The following is a 25,300-nucleotide window of genomic DNA, read 5'->3' as shown; positions in this document are numbered from 1 at the left end:
GAAAAACGTCGTCTTCGTTCGAAGGGTTGATCAGGCGATTCAGCCTAATAAACGCCGTCGAGACTCCAACACTGCTACTGTCTTACAGAGTAGTAAACGTTTTGCCTTGTGTGCAAAATTAGTGTTTTGAGACAAAAAAAAAACAAGCAAGTGTGACATTTCATTGTGGAGAAGCACAGATGTGTGTGCACATGCACACTCGCGAAACATTAGTTAGCTGCAATTGGTGAATCCTCAAGCAGCATACTGCAAATGTGGAATCATTGAATGTACTTGTTTTAGCATTGACACGGGCAAAAAAATTTAAGTGTCCTACATGTTTTTATACTGATGTTACAGCCAAAATGTTAATGTCAGAGATAGGAAACTTGGCAGTTAAAGGGGCCCTGCAACACTTTTTGAGCATAGTCAAAAAACGTAGCCGATCGGTAGTAGAGGCTCCCGAAAACACGCGAGCCTAATATTATAGCGCAGCACGTGGCCTGAAATTCACAATAAATTATCAAAGTCAGCTAAAAATTGCTTTCTCTTCCCTTGACAAATGGCGAAATACGCTCAAAAATTACTCATAGAAAACCCATCTATCAACCGTTGGCTGATTTGAACATGGTGCACTCGGTCGTTACACAGAGATCGCCACAAGAGGCCGTCACTTGTCCACGGGTTTGAGCGCGGTCACACGGAAAAAGCTGCACATTCGAAGAAAAAAAAACAAAGGAAAAGTGCTTAAGGTCACGAGGTGCATGTGACCTATTTTCTTTCCCCTGCCATCTCTCTCTGCTTAGCTTCCAGTGCTTTTGTCAGGACGAGAGAAGAGTGAACGCGATCGTAGCATGCGATAAATCTTTGCAACTCGACTCGTACTGGGAGGATTTTTTTTTTATTTTTGCGGCATTGAATTCATGAGGCAATAAGGTCTTCCAGTTAATTCATTCCATGGTTACTTGAAAAAGTGTTTCAGCAGGGTGTCTACCAACCTGGAAAACCTGGAAAACCTGGAAAAGTCAGGGAATTTGAACACGCCTGGAAAAGTCAGGGAAAAGTCAGGGAATTTCTGAAAAATCCGGCCAGGTCATGGAAACTGACTGTAGTCTTTCAGATCGTCACGAAAATATTCATTAGCATTGATCAAAGCTTTAAAAATCGCTCTTAAACCACACAGAACAGCTAAGCAGAAGCACAGTTAAAAAAAAGCAGTGCATAGCTGGCGCTTCTACTTTCCGAGTACAACGTTACTCACGCGCATAAAATTGTGCATGTTTGTCTTGGCCGCGATCTCGGCTCGGCTTGAGGGTTTTCTGGTTAGGCTGGAAGTGCCATCAGCAGAGGGCAAGGTGCACAGAATATGCGAGTCGTAATTATTTTTTTACTGAAATGTGTAGTTTACAGGTGCGTAAATTGGACTGGGATACAAAAACAGTAGTAGAGCAAATATGGTAATCCAGATCGGATCCAATCCAATCCAATCCACATATCAAGATGCCTGGGCTGCAGCCATATTGCCATTCTTCTTGTGATGCCGTGAGCATGCAGTGAGTTGCTATGCCTCTTGCGAAGAAGTGTTCGTTTAACCCTGATTGGGTGAACGCGGAAATATCCGAGCACGCCTCATGGATTAGAGCAGTGCCGAACGATACAAGTAAGGCTCACTGTGCAGCATGCCAGAAGACTTTCTCGCTTAGCAATATGGGCATCGCTGCTGTCTCCAGTCACGCTGTGAGCAAAAAACACCTAACTGCTGTGAGCATTGTGCAAAGTGCTTCCCAGACAAACATCCGTGCGTTTTTCGGTGCTGGACCCAACTTGCCGTGTTCCGTGACTGCTACGACTACGAGTGAATGTGTATCGACTGTGCCAAGCACGAGTGCTGAAAGCGTGCCTGCTAAACCGGTGGCCGTCGCGCCTGACGGGAAGGCATACTTAAATGGGTTTCTGGTCAAAAAATGCGTCACGAAAGCAGAAGTTGTTTGGTGTCTGAACACTGTAGCGACCCATGGATCGTTTCGTTCAGCAGCAGCGTCAGCGGCGCTTTTTCCCATCATGTTCCCCACGTGCGACGTCGCGAAGAAGTTGCAACTTGGTAAGGACAAAGTTGGCTATACAATTTGTTACGGTATAGCCCCGTACTTCCGAAACAGGCTGCTATCAAAGCTGCATAGTGTCCCACACGTGGTCGTGGCTTTTGACGAGTCCCTGAACAAAATTGCTCAGAAAGAGCAAATGGACGTGTTGATCAGGTTTTGGGACCCAGCTGACGACGTTGTCAAAACCCGCTACCTGACGTCCTGTTTTTTAGGACACACTCGCGCAGAAGATTTAGCTGCCGCTTTCAAAAAGGCCACTGAGAACATTGAGCCGGCAAAAATACTTCAACTTTCGATGGATGGTCCAAACGTCAATTTGAAGTTGTTGAAGTCGTTGAAGCAAGAGTTTTCTGCGTTTGATGGAAATCGGAATATTGTGGACATTGAAACCTGCGGACTGCACGTTGTGAGTGGTGCATTTAAAACTGGCCACAATGTGACAAAGTGGAACACAGTAGTGTTTCTTAGAAGCTTGTACAATTTGTTCAAAAACGTCCCGATGCTACCTTTTTTTGCAACAGCACTGGACGGCCTGTTGCGGTCACTGCTGGGACGAATCGTGCTAAAGGAAATGCTGGATGCTGCAGGCACATTTTCAAAACTGATAAAAATTGATCTGGAGAACCCAAACACCATCATTGGTATAGCTGCCTTTGACATAGGCCTTGCCGCCAAAAGTGAGTTGCGAAAGATCACTAAACCATCTCGCACTGCGGTGGTAAGTGTCAAAAAAGAATGCATCTTATTTATTAAGGCCTGTTCAGCAAAGATAATCGAAAGATCACCTCTGAAATACAAGCTGACAAGGGGGGCCAGTTGCTTAAACCCAGCAGTTTGTGCCGCTTCTGTGGAAGCTGGCCAGAAGCAGCTAAACATTGCACTTGAAGTACTTATAGAGCATGGGCGCCTTACAGGCCTACAAGGAGAGAGAGAAAGTAGATCATATGTACAAGTGTGCTCGAACAGCACTGCACAAGTGCGTTTGCGAAAATTTGATCGTGCAAGAGAGCGCTTGGAGAAGCTGTGGGTGGAACTCTGTGCAAGTTCTCATGAAGAGCTACTGCTGTTTGTGAAGATTGTGCTGTGCATTTCACATGGAAATTCTTCCGTGGAGCGGGGATTTTCAGTGAACAAGGAATGTCTTGTGGAAAATATGAAGGAGGAGTCACTTGTAGCACAAAGGTTAGTGTACGATGAGGTGTCTGCAGCAGGTGGTGTTGCAGAAGTTGACGTAACAGACAAGATGATAGACATGGTTCGAAGTTCCAACATCAAATGGAAGGAAGACCTGGAGAGGAAAAAGAAGGAACGGTTGGATGTATTGGATGCTGAAAGGAAAAAGAAGAGGACTGCGGCTCTTGTGAAAGAGCTTGAATCAAAGAAGCAAAAACTGATGGAAGACGCACAGCTTCAGGTCTCCATGCTGCAGCAAGAGATTGAATCCTTGAAACAGTGAAGGCATTGCCGATGCAAGTAAACAAGCTTTTCTGTTTGTCGAGGGACAATTATTGTGTCTTTGAATATTTTATTTATTGTAAAAAATGCTTTCAGACAAGGGAATGCAATAAAGCAGCATGGTTTCCATTTTATATGAGCGCCTCATAATTTCTTTTTACCGCTCAGGAGTTTGTTTTCTAGTGCGCAGTTTCTTCCAAGCAGACGTACCGGTCATGGAATTTGCTTGAAATGGTCATGGAAAACCTGGAAAAGTCAGGGAATTTGGAAAAATGTAATTGGTAGACACCCTGTTCAGGGCCTCTTTAAGCAGAATAATGAATGTGGATTCCCAAAAGGCTATATTAAAAAAAAATGTTTTTATGAATATTTTAGTCTTAAGACCATTGTCACCCCTGAGCCGAACATGTTATGTTTTTACTTTCAAAGCATTCCCCTTTTATTTGCTTGTGGATAATGAAGAGCAGTCTGTGTGACAAGCATGTGCTTGGTTAATTTGCCAAATTTCAACTATTTCAGCTCAGTACAAAAAAAAAAGGTATACAACAAATAATTGGTGCACATTTTTATACAAATATCACACAAGATTTAAAAATATTTGTTAAAAAACATTTTTAAATAATGGTGGACGGAATCAACAAAATTCGAGGAAGAGGTAAAGCTTGTGCTAGTTGGTGGTAACCTCTATAGTAATTGATCCTGTGTTAAAATATTTTATGACAAGGTTTAAATGTTCCAACATAAGCACGAGTAAATTGAACATGCTCTATAACTAAAAACAGATCTGTACATTATGGATAAATGAAATGTTGTTAGGGAAATATTACTTTTATTTGCTTTTTAATGTGTGATTGGTCATCTTAATAGTTATGCTTGATTACTTAAAACTTAAAGTGAATATGTTTTGTGCCTAAATTGTATTTGAACAGTTGTAGAGTTTGTTTAGAAACACCAAATATTTCTTTTACTGCATTTTAGAAAGTATTGTTATTTGCTGAGGGTTTGACAAAAAAAAGCCAAGAAGCAAAAATCCATCTCTGCAGCACTATATTATTATGTTCTCTGTTGCATTTGCAAACAATAAAACTTGTTTTTTTGTTGAGAGCTGGTGAGTGCATCTATGTTTTTGGTTAGCACTATCTTTGCTGTTCATATTTACATCCCTGGCAGACCTTGATCCTAGCAACCATGGGGATGACATACAGTGAAATGTTAATTAATTTCAACTCGAAGAGAACCGTGAAATTGTTTGAATGAATCGGAGTTGGAATTACCAGCTTGGGACTAAAATGAACGCCACTCTGGGCGGGCACAACCCAGAAAGCCACATCTGGTCTTGTTTTTGTGAATTAGGTTTTACTGCATATTTCTGGCAAGTGATTTCGTGAAATAGTTCATGGAGCTCTAACTGTGAACTATTAATTCATCAGTCAGTGACACCCCAGAAACAAGCATTTAAATTCATTCAAGCCGTCAAATCAAAATATACGACACTATATATGCTCCAAAACTCTTTAATTACATGACAGAGTTAATGTAATCAAAATGAAAAGAAATCAATAATTTGCATTTGCTTGCATTTCTTCCATCACAACTCCAGCACAGTATCTGCATTCTCATCAGAGAAATGCTGAAGTTTTGTTGTTTTAAATCTCTTGTAAATTTGGCTTGGTTCGGTGTTGCAGCACATTGTGATCAGTCTGGGCTAACTTCTTCAAGGAGCGGTGAATACCGGGGACTTCCAGTATGAATTAACCGTTGTAGATACCGATGCGTTCTATTATTGAGTTTCCCCCTATAGAAATACACAGAGATGTGACAGGATGTTCGCTCGAATTAAAAAGCTTTTACTGTATACTAAAAAGTGCAGCCAACACTTTTTTTTTTCCAAGCTTTCGCTCAAGCTTTTTTCGTAGCCCAGAAATTAACTAAATAAGCAAGAACATTGTGGAAATAATTTTGTTTTGTGTTTAATTTTCTTTGATGTTCCTGAGCATTCTGTACCAGTTTTCAAGTATAACTTAAGCCCCAAAAGAAATATTTAAATTTTTTTTGTAGGTAAACTGTAACCAAGTATTGGACTAATCACAGTTTAGAAAAATTTCCTATTTTGAGATAAAGAAAATTACATTGGTCTTGGTCATCTAATTATGTACAGTACATGCTTATTTATATGACATCATTTTATTAGTATAATGACTACTGTCAGCAGTAGCTCATGATAAGTGCATCATGCTATTTCAAATCTAGCTGCTAAATGTAATGTTTGTAATGTAACATTAGCTTTTGAGTCAAGATTACATTGATATGATATGATATGATATGACATGAACTGTAGACTTTGGAAATGAAAGCAAGTGCAGTACTTAACCCTAAACTTTCACACTTCAATCTGTAAGAACTGCACCAGTATAAGGTTTCATTGAGGTCAATGTGGTATCCAGTATATATCTTTTTGGAACATTCCTGGCTGATATTAGCTGGTATCATACTGAAGCTTCAGGGGTGTAGTCTGTGGCTGCAGCACGATTCTAACTACAGGGGCATAGCTAGAAATTTTTTTAAGGGGAGGGGGGAAAAACACTTAACATGTATATAGTATGTTGTTTGTGTGCGTGTTTTTATCCGTGTATGTTTATATATGTTCACCAAAGTGGAAATTTTCAGGGATGAGTCAGTCCTTCCCTGCCCCCTGGCTATGCCAGTGGATGAAATGACACAGAGTCATACGCTGATTGCCTCATTTAAGTGATCCAGTTATTTGTGCTATTTTTGTTTTCAAATTTTTATGTTTCAGACAGTGTGTAAGCAACCATACGGTCGATGCATTGTGGCATTCATAGTAAATATATTATTGAGCAGATCAGTGGAAAAAGGAGATCAAACATGGTTCCATAGTTGTTTCGAAAGGCTGGCGAGTTTCTTCGTCAGAAAGTTTGAGACTCCCCCATATCTCTCTATTTTCGTAGTCACAGTACTTCATCTTTCTTTATGGCATGCTTCCCTGATTGCATATGCGCAGGATGGACTCATTTGTGCTAGCGGAGACACTCAAGTACCTGTACCTGTTGTTCGCCTCACCAGAGGATCTGCCCCTAGACTTGGACCATTTTGTCTTCACCACTGAGGCCCATCTTCTCCCACTCAGCTTAGCACGCATAAATCGGACTCACTTCGACATGGTGAGTCGAGAATGACAAATAAAAAACAGTTTACTAAGCAGCATGCAAAAGGACTTTGTTACTTAAACTCATGTCAGGCAGACAAGATATTTAAGTGTACTCATGGACACTTTGGCTAAAGTATGCTTTATCAAATCTGAATAACCTAAGTGAGGTGTCGCTTATAAAAGGGTATACTTTGGTTGAAGTGCGTTTCGGGAACGCACTTTGTTGCATCTTGGCCAGCCTTTCTTTGCAACGCTTGTATGAGAGACTGCTGCATTTTTCAGTGAGAAAGCAATAACTTTGTCTGTGTTTATCATTGTAAAACAATTATATTTCTGACGTATATATATGTATATATAGTGGGAGTAATAATTCAATGGGCCAGTTAGTCTTCGTGAAGGTATGGGATATGGCACAACGGGAGCGTTGTCAACAAGGATAAATATATTTATTTCCCAACAGTTTCGGGAGGGGTCCTCCCTTCATCAGGGGATGAGTTATACTCATCCCCTGAGGTATAACTCATCCCCTGATGAAGGGAGGACCCCTCCCGAAACTGTTGGGAAATAAATATATTTAGTCTTGTTGACAACGCTCCCGTTGTGCCATATATATATATATATATATATATATATATATATATATATATATATATTCAGAAAACATGCTCACAGTCTGTCTGTTGCCGTTGTTCCCGTTTAACAGCGCATATCCCAAAGTATCACTCAGAGTTCAGAAGTGCACTCTTTCTTAGTGCACTTCACTTGCCCGCTTGAAACACACGGGTGTTACTTCTTTTGAGCTAAAATACATAATTGCCGGGCTTAGAAAATGAGATTTCATGTGTTTTCTTTTTTTGTGTAAAATGTTAGGAATGTGATGTGTCACCTTAGTACACCATGTGTTGATCTTCTGTAATCAAATGTTAAATACCTCTAGCTGCCAAACCGTCTTCCTCATTCTTACGATAAAAAATAAATTCACCTTTGCTCTAAGTACAGAGCATTTACAGCCGTTGTTGCCACATTACAGTAGACTCTCGATAATTCAAAGTTTTGCTTAACTCAAACAAATCTTAAATTTTGGATGGCCCATTATGTTTTGGTGTATTTTAAACCTATTGAATTAAAACTGCCCCATTGCTCTAAATCCTTTATTTGAAGTTTTTGCTCACCCACGCATGGAAAAACCTGCTGTCTGTGTGGCTTTTAGCAGAACATTCTCATTGTTATGCGACTGATTGTTGCAAACATAGCTAATTTCCTGCCTACCCAACAGCCAAACTAGGCACGTCAAGTGCCAACAATTGCGTACTGACTGAAGAAGAAGAAAATCCAAGTGGTCTGTATGGTTTTGGCCTATCACAGCGCCAAACGCTTCAAAAGTTACTTTCGCCACAGTACAATGATATCATGCGGAAAAGCATCTTAAGATTTAAAAGGGACCATTGGTTGTTGCAGGACGCATAGCATTTCGTCCCTTAACGACAGGCATACATTGTATAACAAGTACCAGTATGATTGCTTATGTCTGCAAAATTTACTGGCAGTCATGTAGAGCTGTCTCGGGTGTTGCGGTAGCCCTGAGAAACGAGCATTGCAGCATTAGTTACCGAGAACTTCTGATAATTCAAACAAAATTTTGAGGTCCTTTTGAGTTTGAATTGTTCAGAGTCTACTGTACACACATGAAAGCTTTCATTTTTCTGTACGGCTTTGCTTTCAGCAAGCATTATGGTATATGTGGCAAGTGTTGTAATCGATGTGCTGCTGTGACCAGAAAGCGCAGAACACTTTTGGACTTTTTGCATTGAATAGACTAATGATTTCGGCTTAAGTGTGTTTCCATTCTCCATTCATGGCGAAGAAATTCCTGCCACCTTTGCACATAAGTTCCGTCTGGTTTTTGTTTTCATTTTTTCTAGAGTTCTCGTTCCATTCAAAGTGCTATAGTGTAAGGTGGTGGATGTTCGTCGGTTCCATTTGCTTTTTTGATTGCCTTATGTTAAGCTCAATTTTGCCTAATAATAATTATTTAGCAATCAACTTGCAGTGTTGATTTTATCTGCTGATATAAAGCATGGTCAGTAAAAAAATTTTAATCAGTAATTTGTCTAACAATCGTCACAGAAATGTGTAGAGAATTTATACTTGCGTCACGCATCTACGTAGGTGTGTGTGTTCAATAGAAGTGCTTGCATGAACATTTTGCTGGGCAGGGGTATTTCTCAAGCAACTATTTATTTCACTACTACTCCGATTGCAAAAAAACGAGAATTTCAGCCAAACATTGTAAGGTCTCTATATGGCGAGCGCCATGCTCTTGAAGTGAACGTTCACAGCAGATGTGGTCAGACCAAACCAAGCCACACACATTTCTTTAACTAATTTTTGAACGATGATATCGTCAGCCAAATTATTATATAACACCAATTGTGATCCACACGCTAAACAACCTTACACCATATTACACAACACTTACAACATGACAAACAAGGCGGTGTCGCTAACGCCTGACCCACCACAAGGGCCCCCGGCAGACGGCCCGCGGTGCCGTGCACTGGGGTCCCACTGCGAGAAACAACCGTTCTCGCCAAACCCCACCAGCTGAAACGAGTTTAAGAGACTCGCTTTTTCCTGCACCGCCACCCAGGCTTGCGGCCAGGTGTCACCGCCGGCGCTGCCGATCTAACAACCATGATGATGATAGTGGTGATCAACGCTCGCGAACACGTCACCTACCACTCAATAGTTGTGACCCCGAAATGCAGCTTCTGCACGAGATACGTGCACTACGCAGCGCAAACATTATTACAAGAGGGTGTCAGCACCCCGACAACATAGTGCCACAGGAAATTACCATTGCTCCGCGCAACGCGGACGTTGGGAACCAGAGAAACGCTAACGGCACGACTACGAGCGACGAAGCCAGCCGCAATGCACGAGCCGGCCTTGCATGCACCCGGTACTCCGCCGAACAGCAAACGCGCGTGAAGAAGAGGAGAACGAGGGTGCTCGAGGCAGAGGCTCACGAGGACTACCGCCCTTGGATCTTCTTGATTGCTGTGCGTGGTTTCTATTGTTGTTCCTTCCGACCGAAACTCAGCAACAGTGCGCGGCGGATTGCGGACGAGTCCCGCGAACAGCTCTTGTTTTACCCCATGCATGAGATGACGCACCTTTTTGTCTTCAGTCATGCTGGGATCAGCTCGCTTGAACAGGCGGGACATGTCTCCTATGTACATAGCGACAGTCTCATTTGTGCGTTTATTTCGTGCACGAAGAGCTGCTTCTGCCTTTTCCCGGCGATCATTGTTGCCAAACGTACACAGTAGCTGCCGCCGGAACTCTTTCCAGGACGTCAAAGATGCGTCGTGGTTTTCGTACCACACTCGCGCTGCGTCTTCCAAAGAGACGTATACGTTGCGCAACTTGCCTGCTTCGTTCCATTGGTTTATGTTCGCCACCCTCTCGAAATGATCCGGCCAGTCTTCGGCATCCTCGAACGGGTCACCATGGAACACCTTCGGTATGACGGGCTGGCTGACAATGAGCTGTGATGGTGCAACTTGGCTAGTCATGGTGGTGGCGTTTCTTGTTCCTGTCGCTGATGCCCTTGGCGCAGGGGGAAGTGGTCCAAATTCTGGTGAATCCCCTCGAATACGGCGACTGATCCGTTGGTGCACCGGCGTAAGCTCCACGGCTTGCGGATGGTCAGAGCTTGGACTTCGCTCTCTCGTGGGGGTTGGAATCATCTACCCAGCACCTCCACCAGAAAATGTAATGAATGTAGCAGCCTCACAACAACGATGTTCTATTTACATGGTTTATTAAGGGCGAACTTGTGCCCAAAGTGAACGACGCACAGCAATCAAGAAGATCTAAGGGCGGTAGTCCTCGTGAGCCTCTGCCTCGAGCACCCTCGTTCTCTTCTTCTTCACGCGCGTTGGTTTGGCGGAGTACCGGGCGCATGCAGGGCCGGCTCGTGCATTGCGGCTGGCTTTGTCGCTCGTAGTCGTGCCGTTAGCGTTTCTCTGGTTCCCAACGTCCGTGTTGCGCGGAGCAATGGTAATTTCTTGTGGCAATAGAGGTCAACATAACCCTCCCTTTGGCAGTGTTAAGAACGATGTATAGCAGATATGAATCAATGGATGCATAGAGGTGTTCTTTAAGCTACTGTAGCATTACAGATGTGAATGAAAAGCATTAGACTTGCATGTTTACGGTAAGCTCATTATTTGAACCTATCTCATCAGTGTGGCAACAGGTACAATGGTAATTTGTCCAGTGTTAATTCATTATTGTGTGTGCTAGCTCTATGCACCAATTTCTTTCTATGTACAGTAACACTGATTTTCTCAAGTCCTTTACTCTGCTGTTTTTAATGCTAAGCATTCTATGGCTTCTCATACTGGTCTTTTTCACAAAGTAATTATATTATTTTTAACTCTCCTTGAATCATTATACTACTTCAGGTGAAAATGGATAAAAATTCTTTAGAAATGGAAAGTGTGATATATAAAACAGTGTTAATAAAATTAACACAATCTCTATTTATCAATTAGTAAATAGAGTTCAACATACAGTAGACTCTTGTTAAACGGAAGCTGAAGGGACCAGGAAAATGTATTTGATTTAATAGAAGTTTTGTTAAGTGAGAGATGAAGAAGAGTGGAGAACCCAGGCATGAAACCAATTGTGCTGGAGGCGTTTTTTTTTTTTTTTTTTTTTCTGGGGCCCTTCAGGTAGCGATATATGCTTATATATTTACTCATTACTCATAGCATCTCGTCGTGCACTATAGGACTTCAGAAATGCCAAGTCACATTCAGGAGTTTGATACCCTGTTCTCTCTCTTTCTTTGTGGCACCTGGGATCACAGATGCAGTCACCGCGAATGATCTTCTACGCCCCGGAGGAGGAATTCTCACATAGCTGTCCCAACACACACTTCCTCTTCCCCAAGAGCAACTACGCACACAGTGTGCGACAACCTCTCAAAAACTTGGTTGGAGGTGCCTGTCCAACAGTGGCCTCCAGGTACTTCCAGCCAACAGCTGCAGTGGGGCCCTGCCGCAAAAACGAGACGCGCTGCTACCTGCATGAGTAGCCTGCCAATAAAGCCCTCCTGCCTGCTTTCTGCTCCTGCAAATGCTTCTGTTTTTATAGTCAATATAATAATAAAGCTTCTGGACAAAAAATTCTGCATGTTTCAAGAGAATGTGCACTGTAGGGATTCTTTTGATGTGGATCACTTGCAGTGCTTGAAAATGCCTTGTAGATGCATTGCATTAGAATGTCATTGCTTTTGTTCCATGGTACAGAAATGGCCACTTGGATGCATAACTTCGTAGCCGGTAGCAGTTGGGTATCAATCCTGAGGGAGCTTAAGTGCCATTCCAGTGGCTATTTACTGACAGTGAAGCTTCTTGATAAATCTGTATTTTCTGCTAAATTTCTTGTTCAACCAAGGGAAGTGTTTAGGCCAAACACCATTGTCATTGATCATTTGCTGCTTTGATATTATAGTGCCAACACACTTTTCTAAGCTAAAATCTATTTCATGCACCACATTCACCTGCTGCAGAAACGTCCTAGCCGTTTGCTTTCTGTCTACATGCATGATCATAAGAGTGCAGCAATTCCTCCTTGTTTTTGTCGCCCAATTTACTTTTTGCATTTCTGCTTGAACTTTGCTCATACTGCAGGCAATTGTGCTTTTGCCTGTATCTCAACATTGATTCATAGTAGCTGTATTACTCCTGTGGGTATTCATTTGCACATCTTACACATCTTTACACATCTTATTGTTGACAGGCTGCATTACAGCCAATGTGGTCCCCTTTCCAGAACACAAGTAACAATATCATGGTATTAAACTTCTATAGTCCAGCATTTGTAACCGACCAATGTGTATAAGCAAAGCAATTCTGAACCTAAACACTACTAAACTAAGCCTAGACTTCCTGTGCATTGCACTGTATAGTGGCTGCATTTTTGCAAAGTAAGTCAAAGCATAACTGAAGCACTTCAGTGCTGTCGAGCATTTTCACATGCTGTCATGCGGGGACACATTTTCCGAAAGTGCAGATTGAATTGTGCTTATCAGGTGTTGAACACCTGATGCTGTACTAGTAGCTATGCTTATTTTGATCTCCTCCTTTAGCTGGTCTTTATCATAACAGCTTGATCTTTTATCCTCATGCCATTTGTCAGGTGCTCATACACGAGTGTCATGGAACTAACTGGAGTCATAGATGCCAGTATAGCACCATTTTGAGACTACTTAAATGTGGCTTACAAGTAGAAATCAGCGTTAGTGATGTACAAATGATATTATATAAACTTTGATTTTATTTTTATTTCAGCATAATTTGTTTTCTCTTAGGTAGCTTATTTTGAGGTGATAGATAGGATAAGTTCTAAAATAGCTCCTTCGGTATCTTATTTTTATTGCTGACTTTGTAGTACATTAATAAAATAAAACTGGCATGCTGATGTCACACATAAAGCTATGGCATAATAAAAACTGAAAACTGGAGTACTGAAAATAGATAACAGGTGATTAGCAGTATTTAACAGCTCAAGCTACTATGTTGAATGCGTAGTCACTGTTCTTGGTTCGTCAGGAAAATATAGTTTTAGTAATTGAGCTCTAATGTTTACTTTTATCATATGATGCAAATAAAGCTCCTCATAACTGAAATAAAAATACGAAATGTGACCCTGTATTACAATAGTTTTCAGCTTAATAATTTGGTTAAGTGGGGTTCCTATTAGGCACACTTCCTAGTTGTGGTACAATGCCATTATTGTGCCAGCAATAGAAATATAAAACAATGCTTTATACATTTCATTGCTCTTGGAAACATCTAAACCTGCATACTGTTACGTATGGCATGTCCGCCAGTTTTGGCTCTATAAAATGGTTGTCAAAGTAGATGTTTCATTGTATCGTACGTCAGCCTCATTAAGAAAAAGCATAACACAGTTGCATAATTTGTGATGTCTGATAAGAATATTGCATTTTCTTCTCTTTGCTAAGCTTAAGGGCATGGGTTCTATTCCCGCGGCTAGGTCAAATGCAAAATACACCTGTGTGCTTAGATTCAGGGATGCATTGAAGAATTCAAGGTGGTCATAATTAATCTGGGATTCTCTACTTTGGCGTGCCTCGTGACAATATGGTGGTTTTGTTATGTAACACTGCAGCAATTATTATCATTTTATTCCTCTTCCTCACCTTCTCATGTGTGAGTGTGTGTGTGTGTGGACGTGCAAGAGAGAGAGAGGTAGAGATAGAGATGTTTGTGTCTGAATGTAAGATGGATTGAAATTTCAAGTTTAACGATGTTTATTTTACTCCCTTACATACCATTCCTTCCACCCAGCTTTTTAAAAAGATCATAATGAAACACCAGTATTCCGAAACTGCACATTCTTATGTAGTGTCCCTTTATTTATGTGAATATTTTCAATGTATGACTGTTAAAGGGTACTTGAGTGAATTAATATTTCAGAGTATACTTGACGGTAAGTTAGCCAAAACTAACTGCTGCTTGAAGAACTTAACAAAGCTTCTATTATAATTTACTTGATTCAGTGGCACATTCATAGCCAGGGCAGTTTACAATTGGCTCGCAATAATTACCAGAGTGCTTAGTGCTGCTAACAGTTTTGTGTGAGTGAAACCTGATCACATCAGCACCCTCGTGCGAACAAAGTGGAGTAAACGTGGTCTCATTTATTCATTATAATAAAGAAAAAAAGGTGTTTGGCATATGACTGTCAAATCAACATTTCAAGGCTTGTCTGTGATGATTTTCTTCTTTTTTTTTTTTTTACTAACATCGTGGTTTGGCTCTTGAACTTGGTTGACCTTTCACTGGGCATTATGAGAGATGACATTTGTTGCCACTCATAATGCCGTCACGTTACAGTTATATATTCTATAAACATTTATCTGTTTATTTAAGGATGCATTTTTTTATTTAGCTAAGCTGCAGCTACACTGGTGTTGTGACAGTGCTTTTAACAGGAAGTTATTGATTATTATCTGTTGGCCGGTTCATTTTTCCACATTGCAGTTATAGTCCTTCAGAAAACATCAATAGAAAAGCTTTATTTCCAAACCTCATAAAGTTTATTCATTAGAAAAGACATCGCAACTTCATGCATATTTAGGAGCGTTTTGAAGCAGCATTTTAGTGTGGTTATGTCTCAAGTTTCCACTTCAGTTTACTTGCTCTCTCTATGAACCTGCACTGATTAGTTCAATTAAGATTATAGCTCATTTCCAAATGCATATTTTATACAGTAAAGCAGCACTTCTTATAATTTGTAAATTGTTGCTTAATGCTTGAAGTATTGCGTTTAGAGAAGTTACGTGTACATAATTTATTTGTGATTCATTAAAAAACATTCTCCTCCTATTTACCTTTGAAGTACTAGGAGGCTCCATGCATCACAATTTGAGGCCAACAAGAAGGAGCACCTGAACTTGGTCAAGAAAATGGGCGTATTTGTGACACTTATGTCTGACGGCCGTATTCAACTCATCCACAACGCCGCGCAGGTAGCACTGTTTTTCTAATTTTTTTTTCCATGCTTTGTTTGATGAAGAAATCGGTTCTTTTTCATACATGTTAAATTGGTCTTAACTGTATGACAGCGAGGTAGCGTGTATTGGAAAAAGGCTGAGTAGAGATTTCTTAGGTGAAACACTGCAAAATCTAGTTCATCTTTTTCCAGAGAAATTACTTCTTTTTTTCTCACACAAAAGTGAATTCTTTTATGATTGGTTGCTGCTAGATTGTAAGGTAGTATGTGTAGTATGTACTAATTAAATGTTTACAGGGAAACTTCACTTGAACAAGCTTGAAGGTACCCCAGGAAAGTGTTTGTTTATTAAAGTGAGACTGCTATGCTGCAGCTTATCATCACAAGCTAAATGATACATTAGATGTTCACATCAAAATTTCAAACCCTTATTTGTCATGTTGCATGTGAATTTATGCTTATTGATCCTCTCATGAAGATGGCAGTAATGTTTTGCTGCACTTTTGCACTTAGGACTGCAGCCATCATGAATCGATACTTTGTCTTAGCTATCGTGAACGATCTCTGGCACAACTCCGTTGAGCAGCAAAGGGCTCCAGTTTACCCAAGTGCATAAGTGCTTTTTTAGCCAAAATTTTCAGTCAACAGCTTTTCAACTAAACATTGCTGTTGAATATTTGGGAAGTTAACAGGAGGTGTGGCCAAATCTGACTTTCGGTAGTTCTAGCACATTGGGAGCAAAACATAACATCGGAAAACTTTTGCTTTTGTTCAGTCACCTACAAAGCATTTAATTAACAGCGAGACAACTAGATCTTCTGTTGTCAAGTTTTGCATTCTGATGTATAGATCACTTACTACACACACACAAGGACAGAGGGAAGTGATGACAACATGTCATTGTGTTGTGGAAGGGATGACAACACAAGCAAAACCAACTTGCCCAAAAATCACTGCTCTTGACTTATAAACATCAAAGGGACCCTGAAATCGTTTTTTGAAGTTTTGCCAGCGTTTAGGCTAGAGCATCATCAAATCATTCGCACCACAAATCTAGTGACACGCCGTCTACCATGGCCACTAAGGACAATTATATCATACTATCCTTCTCACCTCTGCTTGGTATCCTCAACTCATGAGGCATGCTGGCGTCGCTGGCGATCGCAGAGCTCTCATGAGCGCGCTCGATGGTTTGAGCTTTTACCAGTCAAGACCTCCGAAATAGCACACGGACAGGTTGCGAGCAGTCTCGGAAGCCATCACACAGTGTGCCCTGCAGCACACACGCCGTCTGGCAACAGAGGCGAAGATCGCGGAGTGGTTCATATTTGCTCGGACAGGTGCCACCACCCTACCAGCCGCTCTTATTTCAGCACATTCTACAGCTCATAACAGCCAATCAGATCAGCAGCCACAGTGACATCAAATGGCCCAGAGCATGTCGCTCTGCGAATGGGCGGCTGAAAACGCGTTTTGCCGAGTCGAAGTGATCTGCACCAATCTGCAGCAATTGGCAGCTTTAAAGCATTGTAATAAATTATGCAGTTTACACAGAGAGCTCAAGTTAGTCTCTAAAGGACCATTAGGACTTGGTATACTGGCCCAATATGTTTGTACAAAATCGCCAAAACCGTTTTAGGGTACTTTTGACAATTCCTCAAGTAAGGATATTGAAGTTAGAAAAAAACTAATTTCTTGGTGCTATTGCATATTTTTTGTGCAGGGCTGTCTCTTAATGATTATTTGTTGCATCAGTTACAGTAAACACTATGTGCATGTGCTTGGACGGGCTTTTTCGTTTTAGCTTGTTTTTACAAAAAATATCTAGTACTTCTATTTATTCAAATTGACTTCATGGAAGGCACTTAAGTTTTCATGAAACACAACAGTCAAGATTTATCAATAGTTTCACCTGTTTCAGTGGCTTGTAGGATTTTTCAAAGAAAGCACCGTGTCTCAATATCCTGGTATATAAATTTGGCTTCTATGCTGCAGCAAATATTCATGTCAAAGCATTTGTCAAAATTAGGGATAAGGTCCTTCCATAACCACATATTTTACAGCCAGCCTCAAAATTCTCTCGGGTATCTCTGGGAGCACTGATCCAGAACAAATCAGGGTAGGCTCAGATGCGTCTCATGCGTCCAGATGGCGCCAAGCCAGGCAGGCCGATCAAAACGGTATTGAAGTTTGGAAGGGGCTGATGGCGCCAGTCTCGGGACGCTGACCGATTTCGTTCAGTTACTCATGCTTTTGTACGCCACATAATTCGGAATACCACTATAATCACTGACATCTCAATAAGCTTGGAGCAGTGTATGACATTTCTGCTTGCAAAAAAAAAACTAAATTGTGCGCCAGTTTTTTTTTTTTTTCTTTTCTTTTTTTCGCCACCCCTACTCCTTGATTTTACACATCTCCCAAATTACGAGTACACAAGCTTGGCAAATTCATATTTAAATTCGCAAAGTCTGTCAAATGATTTGACAGGCACATCAAATGCTAACATAGACTTCGTCAATGGACTTCATCATTGTTTGCCGAGTGGCGTGGTTCGAAAATTAGGGGACCCTAAAGCTTCGCTTTTAGGAGTTGAACGGAACAGCGATATCCTGTCCCTAGTGCGTACTTCAAACACTTGGTGCATAAAATCTTTTCGAACCTGCTATGGGAATAAAGTATGTCTTAAGGGAACATACACAGTAGCATGTGTGTCTTTTGTAGTGGGTGACCAGCTTTAAACCATGACGCCATCATGATAATCACATATTTTGACGCCCGCTGGCAAGTACGCTTGTACCACGCATTATTACTGCAATATTTCATGTTGCGTTGCAAAGAATGTATACAGGACGCATGTGCTTGTAAAGCATGAAAGCTACTTTAACTGCATTTCCAAGCAGAGAAAGTTATTTTTACTGTATTCACAAGCAGACGCATGGTTGTGTGGTATATAGAACACCCGCTTGCCACGCAAACAACCCAGGTTCGATCCTTACACAAACCCAGATTTTAATTATTTTATTTGCATGTTTCTCTATTTTTCGGTCACGCATCAGATGATGATTTTTCGCTCACAACCAGCGACACCGACACTGACGCCGGAATTTCTGCAAAACTGGCTCTTCAACGCTATCTTGTTAAAATACTACTTTTATTGAAATAGCAGTGCTCATGTTCAGATTTCACGATTTAGGTTATGTTGAATGCTTTATACACATTTTTTTTTATAAACGAAAGCCTTTTTTTTTTTCTACTGCTCCAAATTTGGTATTTTATGATAAAGAGCATGTTTTTTTTTTCTGGTAACCTACTCCAAAAATTGCTCCAAATTGTATTTTGGCTGTTGCACACCTGCATTGAGTTAAAGGTTAAAGATTGGTAAAACAAAAACACTGTATTTTATCTCATTGCTCAGTACTACCAGCATCTTGAGCATTAGACTTTAAACTGCTCAAACCTTGTTAACTTCAATGAATATTTGTTTTGTTCATATGACAACATTCTCACAGAGATGCAAGCATAGTTTGTTTCTGTAATCAAAAGCTTCTTGAAGGACAACAGAAATCAAATGTATAGGTCTTAAGATGGAGTGTTAAAGAAGAATTTAGGCTCAAACTATCTCTGAAACGAAATTTCTTCATTGCATTTTAAAAAGAGTCTGTTCAGGATGGTATTTGTGGGCAGGAAAATTTTGAAAAAAAAAAAAGTTTTTTAGACAAAACAGAAATAGAAAGAAACAAACAATGCAGAAACAGAACCGCAGAAAATATTTAGATTTTCCTAGCAGCTTGTTTCTCTTAATGACCTTGTTTTCATTCGTTCCCACTTTCCACAAGGGATGTTGGCAGCTGAAGTGTCACAGCTGGCATCTTTTTGTGCTAGTGTGTAGGGCTTTTTTTTTTTTCTCTGTACCTATTGAAGATTTACTGTCATGAATTCTGTACTGGTTGTTTGATTATAGGCCGAGAGCCCTGAAGATGCTCAGGAGGGCCTGCTGTTCATGCAAGAGATGATAGAATTGGCAAAGCATCAGAACCAACAAGGTGTGCTTGCAGCTACTATTATATATATACAGCGAAAGCCTGTTAATTCGAACTTGGTTAATTCGAACTTTCAGTGCATTTGAACTGACGCCCTGCTCGCGGCACAGCCCTGTGTATGTCTATGGGGAAAAACTCCTGATAATTCGAATACGTCTGACGCCACAACGGTTCGTTCAAGCTGGAAGCCCCTGGTTTTCATTGCTTCTCGCAGCAGTCGGCCAGAGTGATCTCAATGAGTTGCAAAACTGAACCAAACCAAATTTATTAGAGATGCAAAACAACGAAACAGCGGCATTTCTCAGCGATGAGAATTTGGACGCTGCGCTGGAGCTCTTGGGCAAGCTTCAAACGATGCTCATGGAGTGCGACAGAAGAAGCATGAGCAAATTACTTTTATTTTTTATTGTGTTCACTCTGCCAGGCAAATAAACATATTTTGGAGCTTAAATAACATAATATATTTCAACATTAATGCTTACCACTCACATGAATGCATTTTGGTGCTTGTTTCTGGTGTATCACAGACTGATCAATTAATTCTGTTTGCTGTTGCAGCTCCATGAACTTAATTTACGAAATCACATGCGACAAACGTGCATAGTTTGTGTCCAAAGATTGCTTCTTTTTTACATTCTGCCCGCGCTGTGGGATGATTGTGGTGCCTGCCCGCCTATGCATACTCTTCTTAATTTGAACAAATTTATGGTCCCCTTGAGTTCAAGTTAGCGAGCTTTTACTGTATACTGTTATGCCTGCATCTTCTGAACATTCTCATGATATGGTAAGGGCATGCCGAGAGTCTGTTTCATGAATTTTTCATGTGTCATATTTCAAATAACTCAAATTGTTTTTATTTTGTGGAATATTCAGGTTGCAGTGTGCAAACTTTTTTCATCAATATTGCAGTGATAGAGGTGCTGCTCCAAGGTACTCTAAAAGAGAAATGCTGCTCCGTGCTGCTTTAAAGTGCAAGATTTGCTAGTAACTGCTCCAAACCTGCTTTGAAAGGATGTTAGCAAAATAAAAAGAATGAAGTTAAACCATGATACCATCCTGTGAGCCTAAGCGAAACCAAAAGAAAGCTGTATACACTATCATCTTAGTGTGCTACTCAATGGCGTAAATCCAGAAAAATCTCAAGGGGTGACGCATATCACACCATGGTGTGCAATTAATATTTTTAATATGGGTTGTATTTTTATTTATGTAGGAATCAAATTATGCTTTCAAATAAAATTTTAAAAAACAAGCATGGGGTTCGAGCTTGAGCAATTGCATTGTTCTATTTAGTCTCTTTTTTTCACCTTTTTTCGATTTCCATTGTTCACACAGCTGAAGGGCATTTAACACGGGTATGCAGTAAAAGATAAAAAGCCTTTTAAAAAGCTGATTGCACTATACTTAACAGTTAACTCAATTATATCACGTGATAAAAAAGCTAAATCTCAAGGGGGGCACTTGCAAGGGTCGTCCTCCCCAGCCTGAACAGAAGCGAAGTCCAAACTCTCTTGACCCCTTGCCCGTGATTTATGCCAACTATACTGCTTGTATACTAGCATATGGCATGTTTAATATTAAATATAGATATTTATTAGATGCTTAAGTGATGTTTTAGACTTCAAGAGTCATTATGAACATGTGTCTGCTTTGAAGACACTTAAGACTGCTCCAAAAAGCAAAATGTCGCTTTTATCACTGATATTGCAATCTCAATGAGTTTTCTTAGTTGCTGGCCAGCCTACTCAGCTGGGCAAATCGATCTGTTTCCATTTAGGCAAGTCAACAGCACACCTGTTGAGCAGTGCTATCTCTCATCACAACACTCCTCCTCTGCATGTGTCTCTGCTAAACTGGTTAGCATATCCTTAGAGACTTTGGCTGTGGAAATAACTAGCTGATCATAAAAGAATGAAAGGGCTAATAAAAAGGCTTGTTTTTTTGTTAGACCCAAACAACCCAGTGAAACCAAGGAAACATAGGAGGCATCATTCATAGTAAGTGGAGTGTAGTGATACAAATGGAAAGCAATTAAAGTGGAGGCCTAATGCACAGTGGCAGTCCTCTTTCCAATAATGAATGGCCATTGATAGTGTGCTCACTGCTAAATGGTTAGTTCTCTCAGCTATTCGTATTAATATTCGTTTTTCCTGTTTTGTGTGCAGAACAGCATGTACGGTCTGTGACATTCACATTGCCTTCTACAAAGACGCATATGGTTCTGCAAGCGGGGCCTGCTCAGTTTGGAAAGGACCTTGGGAAGCCAGCTAATGAAGTTCGTGCTCCACTTGTGCTGCTTGACCCTCTGCGTGGCTGTGGAGAGTTGCGCAACAGCCACGATATTAAGGGCAAGATTGTCATCATGGAGCGTGGCGAGTGCATGTTTGTTGAGAAAGTGAGTTCTATGGAGCTTTTTGCAACTTTTGGGTCTTGTAGTAGCTTTTATTTCGCCACAAACTGCATAGTATAGTAGTGAGGTCCAGGATTTCGGAGTGTTTTCAGATGTAAGCATATTTCACACTTTTGAGGCAGGCTTGGAATGATTAGTAAGGTAATCAAAATCTTGTTTTTCAATGCCTTGATGTGAAGAAACTTCTAGATTTTGTGGGCATGGGGGGGTTTGGGATTGATACCAGGAGCATATTAGAGTATATTCTGGTGAGGGATTGCAGAAGGGCAGTTTTCTAATGCAAGAGAAATCATTTCTCTTTTTAGTGTCTCTTTAAATATTAGCTTTTCTTAACCTTCTATTGCTGGCATTTATAAAACTGCAGTTGATTAGGAAGAATGTAGCAGAAGACAAAAGGTGAATCCCCCTGCTGAAATTGTCTGAGTACCATTCACAACGCTATCATTGGTGGTTCACTAGGCCGGTATTCAAAAGCACATTCTTATATTGGCCCATAGTAACAGCCTTGGATTGTAGTAATGTATCCATTGCAAAAAAGTCTTCGTGAGCAGTCACATTTCATATGCAATGAATATCAGTGCCTTACAAACTGTAAAAAAAGAAAAAGGTTGCCTGCCCCTTTTTTATTAGTTGGTTCATTTAACCCACATTTCTGTAATCAATGTGTACCATAATTCAAAGTAATGTCTGAGTTGTGCCCAGGAGTGCTGTGTGGTTTCTGCTTGTAAATTATATAAGAAACCCATTGTTGTACTGGAGTGCCCTTACGATAGAGTGCAATATTGCACTTACAGGCAGTCACATCCAAATGGGTCATGGGGCACAAAGCTGTTAGCAGTGGGCACCTTCTCCTCAACCTAGTAACGTCACACTTTCACTGTAAGGGGGAAGCAATGAATCTGGAATGCTATAAAGTTAGGCAAGCCACTAACTCCTTAACTTCTTTAGCATCCAGCTTAGCATAACTCAACAAAATGCTGGAGCAAGAAAACATGGCCGCTGCAATAAGCAAAGTGACCTTCATGCTGTATTCACTTAAACGCAAACTTAGCCAATAGAACACTGCACCCTACACAGTAGGAAGTAGCCAGAATTTTTTTTTTTTTTGGTGGGAGAAGGCCGGCATGTTTGCACCCCAGTTGAGCTGCAATTATCAGCTGCCTTTGCACTCTTTCATGCATACATTAGAATGTACTTGTTAAACTTTGGCCAAGCTGCAAAGTTTTGGGCAGTTGCTGTTGCTTCATGTCTGATTTGCATCTCTTCCTACAGAGTAACAATATAATTTTTGCAAGGGTTTATTAGGATATATACTTTAGGAGATACTGACTCTTGTATCTTTGTGCAGTAAGTTTTTTGTCTATTTCTAGGCAAGAAAAATCCAAGCTTTTGGGGCCATTGGAGGCATAGTCTTAGGTGAGCTGTGAATTTTGTTTTCCATCTAATATTACTGGGCCTTAAAAGTCAACACCATTCATTTTTTTAGCATGTCAAGTTAATGGCAATACTGTGTTCTCAAGGTGCTCCTGTGGTGCTTCTCATAGGGAAAATGTCTAGAAAAAGTGAAAATAATATTTTATAAGCAAGAAAATGCAATAGCGAAACAAAACTGAGCAGTACCATTTTGTATGATGTACTACATGTATGCACTCGCTGGGAAGACTGACAGGCATGCCGGTCTTGCCATTGTGGAGAACAAGAACAATGAAAGCAAAGAGCTAACAGATGCCGTGGATTTGTGGCAACTCCTTATCATAGCACCATGTCTCTGGATTTGTCAAATAGTGACAGCTATGGTGTTAATGAATCCAAGAGTTCATTATCACCATTTTCATTTGAGCCAACACCACCTGAGCCAGTTGGTACAGTTTTAAGACCACCAGCAACACAGCAAAGCACACTCTGCTGCTACTTGATCAAGGGTATCCGTAATCGCTGATTTTATCTTGATAAAAAGTAGGTATTCTGGCTCTTTTTAAGGGAGCATTTGACATGCTCTCAACAAGGTGTCATGGCACACTGTTCTCTCAAATTACATGCTGTAGAATTTTAGTTAATGGAAGTCTCTTAAACAGAATTACTGCAATGAGGCAACTGTATCTAGTATGATTGGTTTTGTACATGAATTCTGCAGCCGAAACAAAAAAAAAGTGCTGTTGTGGAAAGTTGGTCGCTAACTTTTCAGACCTTCTTGATTATGTGGACTTTCTTGTGGAACTGCACCACACAAAAACTATATCGAACGGTGAATGAAATTTGGGACCGGGCCAGGCCGGGTAGGGGATTGTTGTATCGGGCCAGACCCGTATTATGGCCAGGTCTTATACATATCAGTAAAATGTAGGTTTGTGTGAATAATCAAACACTTCAAATATTTGAATGGATATTATGATATTCAAATTTGCTTCGAATTGAATTTAAATTATTGGAAATTTTGAAGTATGAAAATGAACGAATAGGATGTATATTAATCCACATGCAACTTTTTGCAAAGGTAGTTTCACTGCAGTGTAGGGGTGCAAGGCTGTGAAAACACTTATTCAGGAGAAATTCGCACTGATTCGCATTGCCAAGAAGCATATTACCATCACATTGATTGATAATTTTTTAAAGTTAAAAATCTTGTTATACCGGCTCATATGTCAGTCAGTAGTAAATTTAACATGTAATCAATTTTACAGGTTAGTACTTCCATTCTTGAAAATAAAACCCCACTTTTATTCGAAGATGTTTCCACTTCCTTTGAACCTAAAAGAATGGCATTCGCACAGGCCTTGCTTCAACTTTAAATAAAATATTGTGCAGGTTAGTTGAGTCATAATAAATATGCCCATCTTTCAGTCGGACTCGTTAATAACATTTATAACGAACTCAGAAGTGCTGCAATAAATGGCCGTTATATCTGTAGTTTGTTGTATATGGACCTGCCCATAAAAACGTCCACTTGGAGGCCAAACCAGTTTTTTTGTGTGCAAGATGATTTAGACTCCAACCAAAAGTTTTGAAGAAACCCGACGTTTTGAAACCGACTTGGTTTCGACTTAATTCCGAGAGCCGAATGTCACAAAACCAGCTCTCAAAAAGGGCGCGCCGCCAAATTCTCGCGACAAAGCGCCGGAGAGACGCCTCGAGGTCAACGATAAAAAAAAAGAAAACAAGCATCCAAAGACTCCCTAGACGTGCGTCCCTCTTCCCTCGGAAGCCTAGGTTCGCCGACAAACCTCCTCACATCGGCGGCCGAGCAAGCCCTGGAAAGTTCTCGATGGAAAGGTGCGTGGTGATGCAGGGTTGCATCATCTGTCGCGGACGGCCCTCGAACCATCTCGCGCTTTCCTCAGCCTTCGCTGCGTATCGCGCCCACGAAATGATGAGAATTTTCTGGAATCTTGCGCAGAAGGTATTTAACCGAGCAGCTGAGATGGGAGATGAGGAGAAGAAGGAAGTTAGCGCCGGTGCGCGTAGGGTCATTCCGCCGAGTCTGTTGGTGAAGGTTTTGTCCTTAGTGACAAAGCAGGAGAAGAATAAAGTATGCGCCAGAGTGCATAGGGTGTTTCGCCGGGTAGTCAGCGAAGGTTTTGTCCTC

The 25,300-nt window shown here is 40.8% G+C and overlaps 1 protein-coding gene across 1 annotated transcript in view; it reads left to right on the top strand.

Moving 5' to 3' along the window:
- Edem2 (ER degradation enhancer, mannosidase alpha-like 2) overlaps positions 1 to 25,300 on the top strand; it is a 170,119-nt gene that overhangs the window by 117,791 nt on the left and 27,028 nt on the right. Inside the window, exons 14-19 of the mRNA XM_037414120.2 lie at positions 6,562 to 6,721; positions 11,588 to 11,745; positions 15,151 to 15,280; positions 19,229 to 19,310; positions 21,473 to 21,702; positions 23,088 to 23,133. Coding sequence (XP_037270017.2) covers positions 6,562 to 6,721; positions 11,588 to 11,745; positions 15,151 to 15,280; positions 19,229 to 19,310; positions 21,473 to 21,702; positions 23,088 to 23,133 — 806 coding nt within the window. The remainder of the gene's footprint in view (positions 1 to 6,561; positions 6,722 to 11,587; positions 11,746 to 15,150; positions 15,281 to 19,228; positions 19,311 to 21,472; positions 21,703 to 23,087; positions 23,134 to 25,300) is intronic.

The sequence above is a fragment of the Rhipicephalus microplus genome, chromosome X (assembly GCF_043290135.1).
Source record: "Rhipicephalus microplus isolate Deutch F79 chromosome X, USDA_Rmic, whole genome shotgun sequence".
Taxonomy (NCBI): Eukaryota; Metazoa; Arthropoda; class Arachnida; order Ixodida; family Ixodidae; genus Rhipicephalus; species Rhipicephalus microplus.
This window is presented reverse-complemented; position numbering and strand designations above follow the sequence as displayed.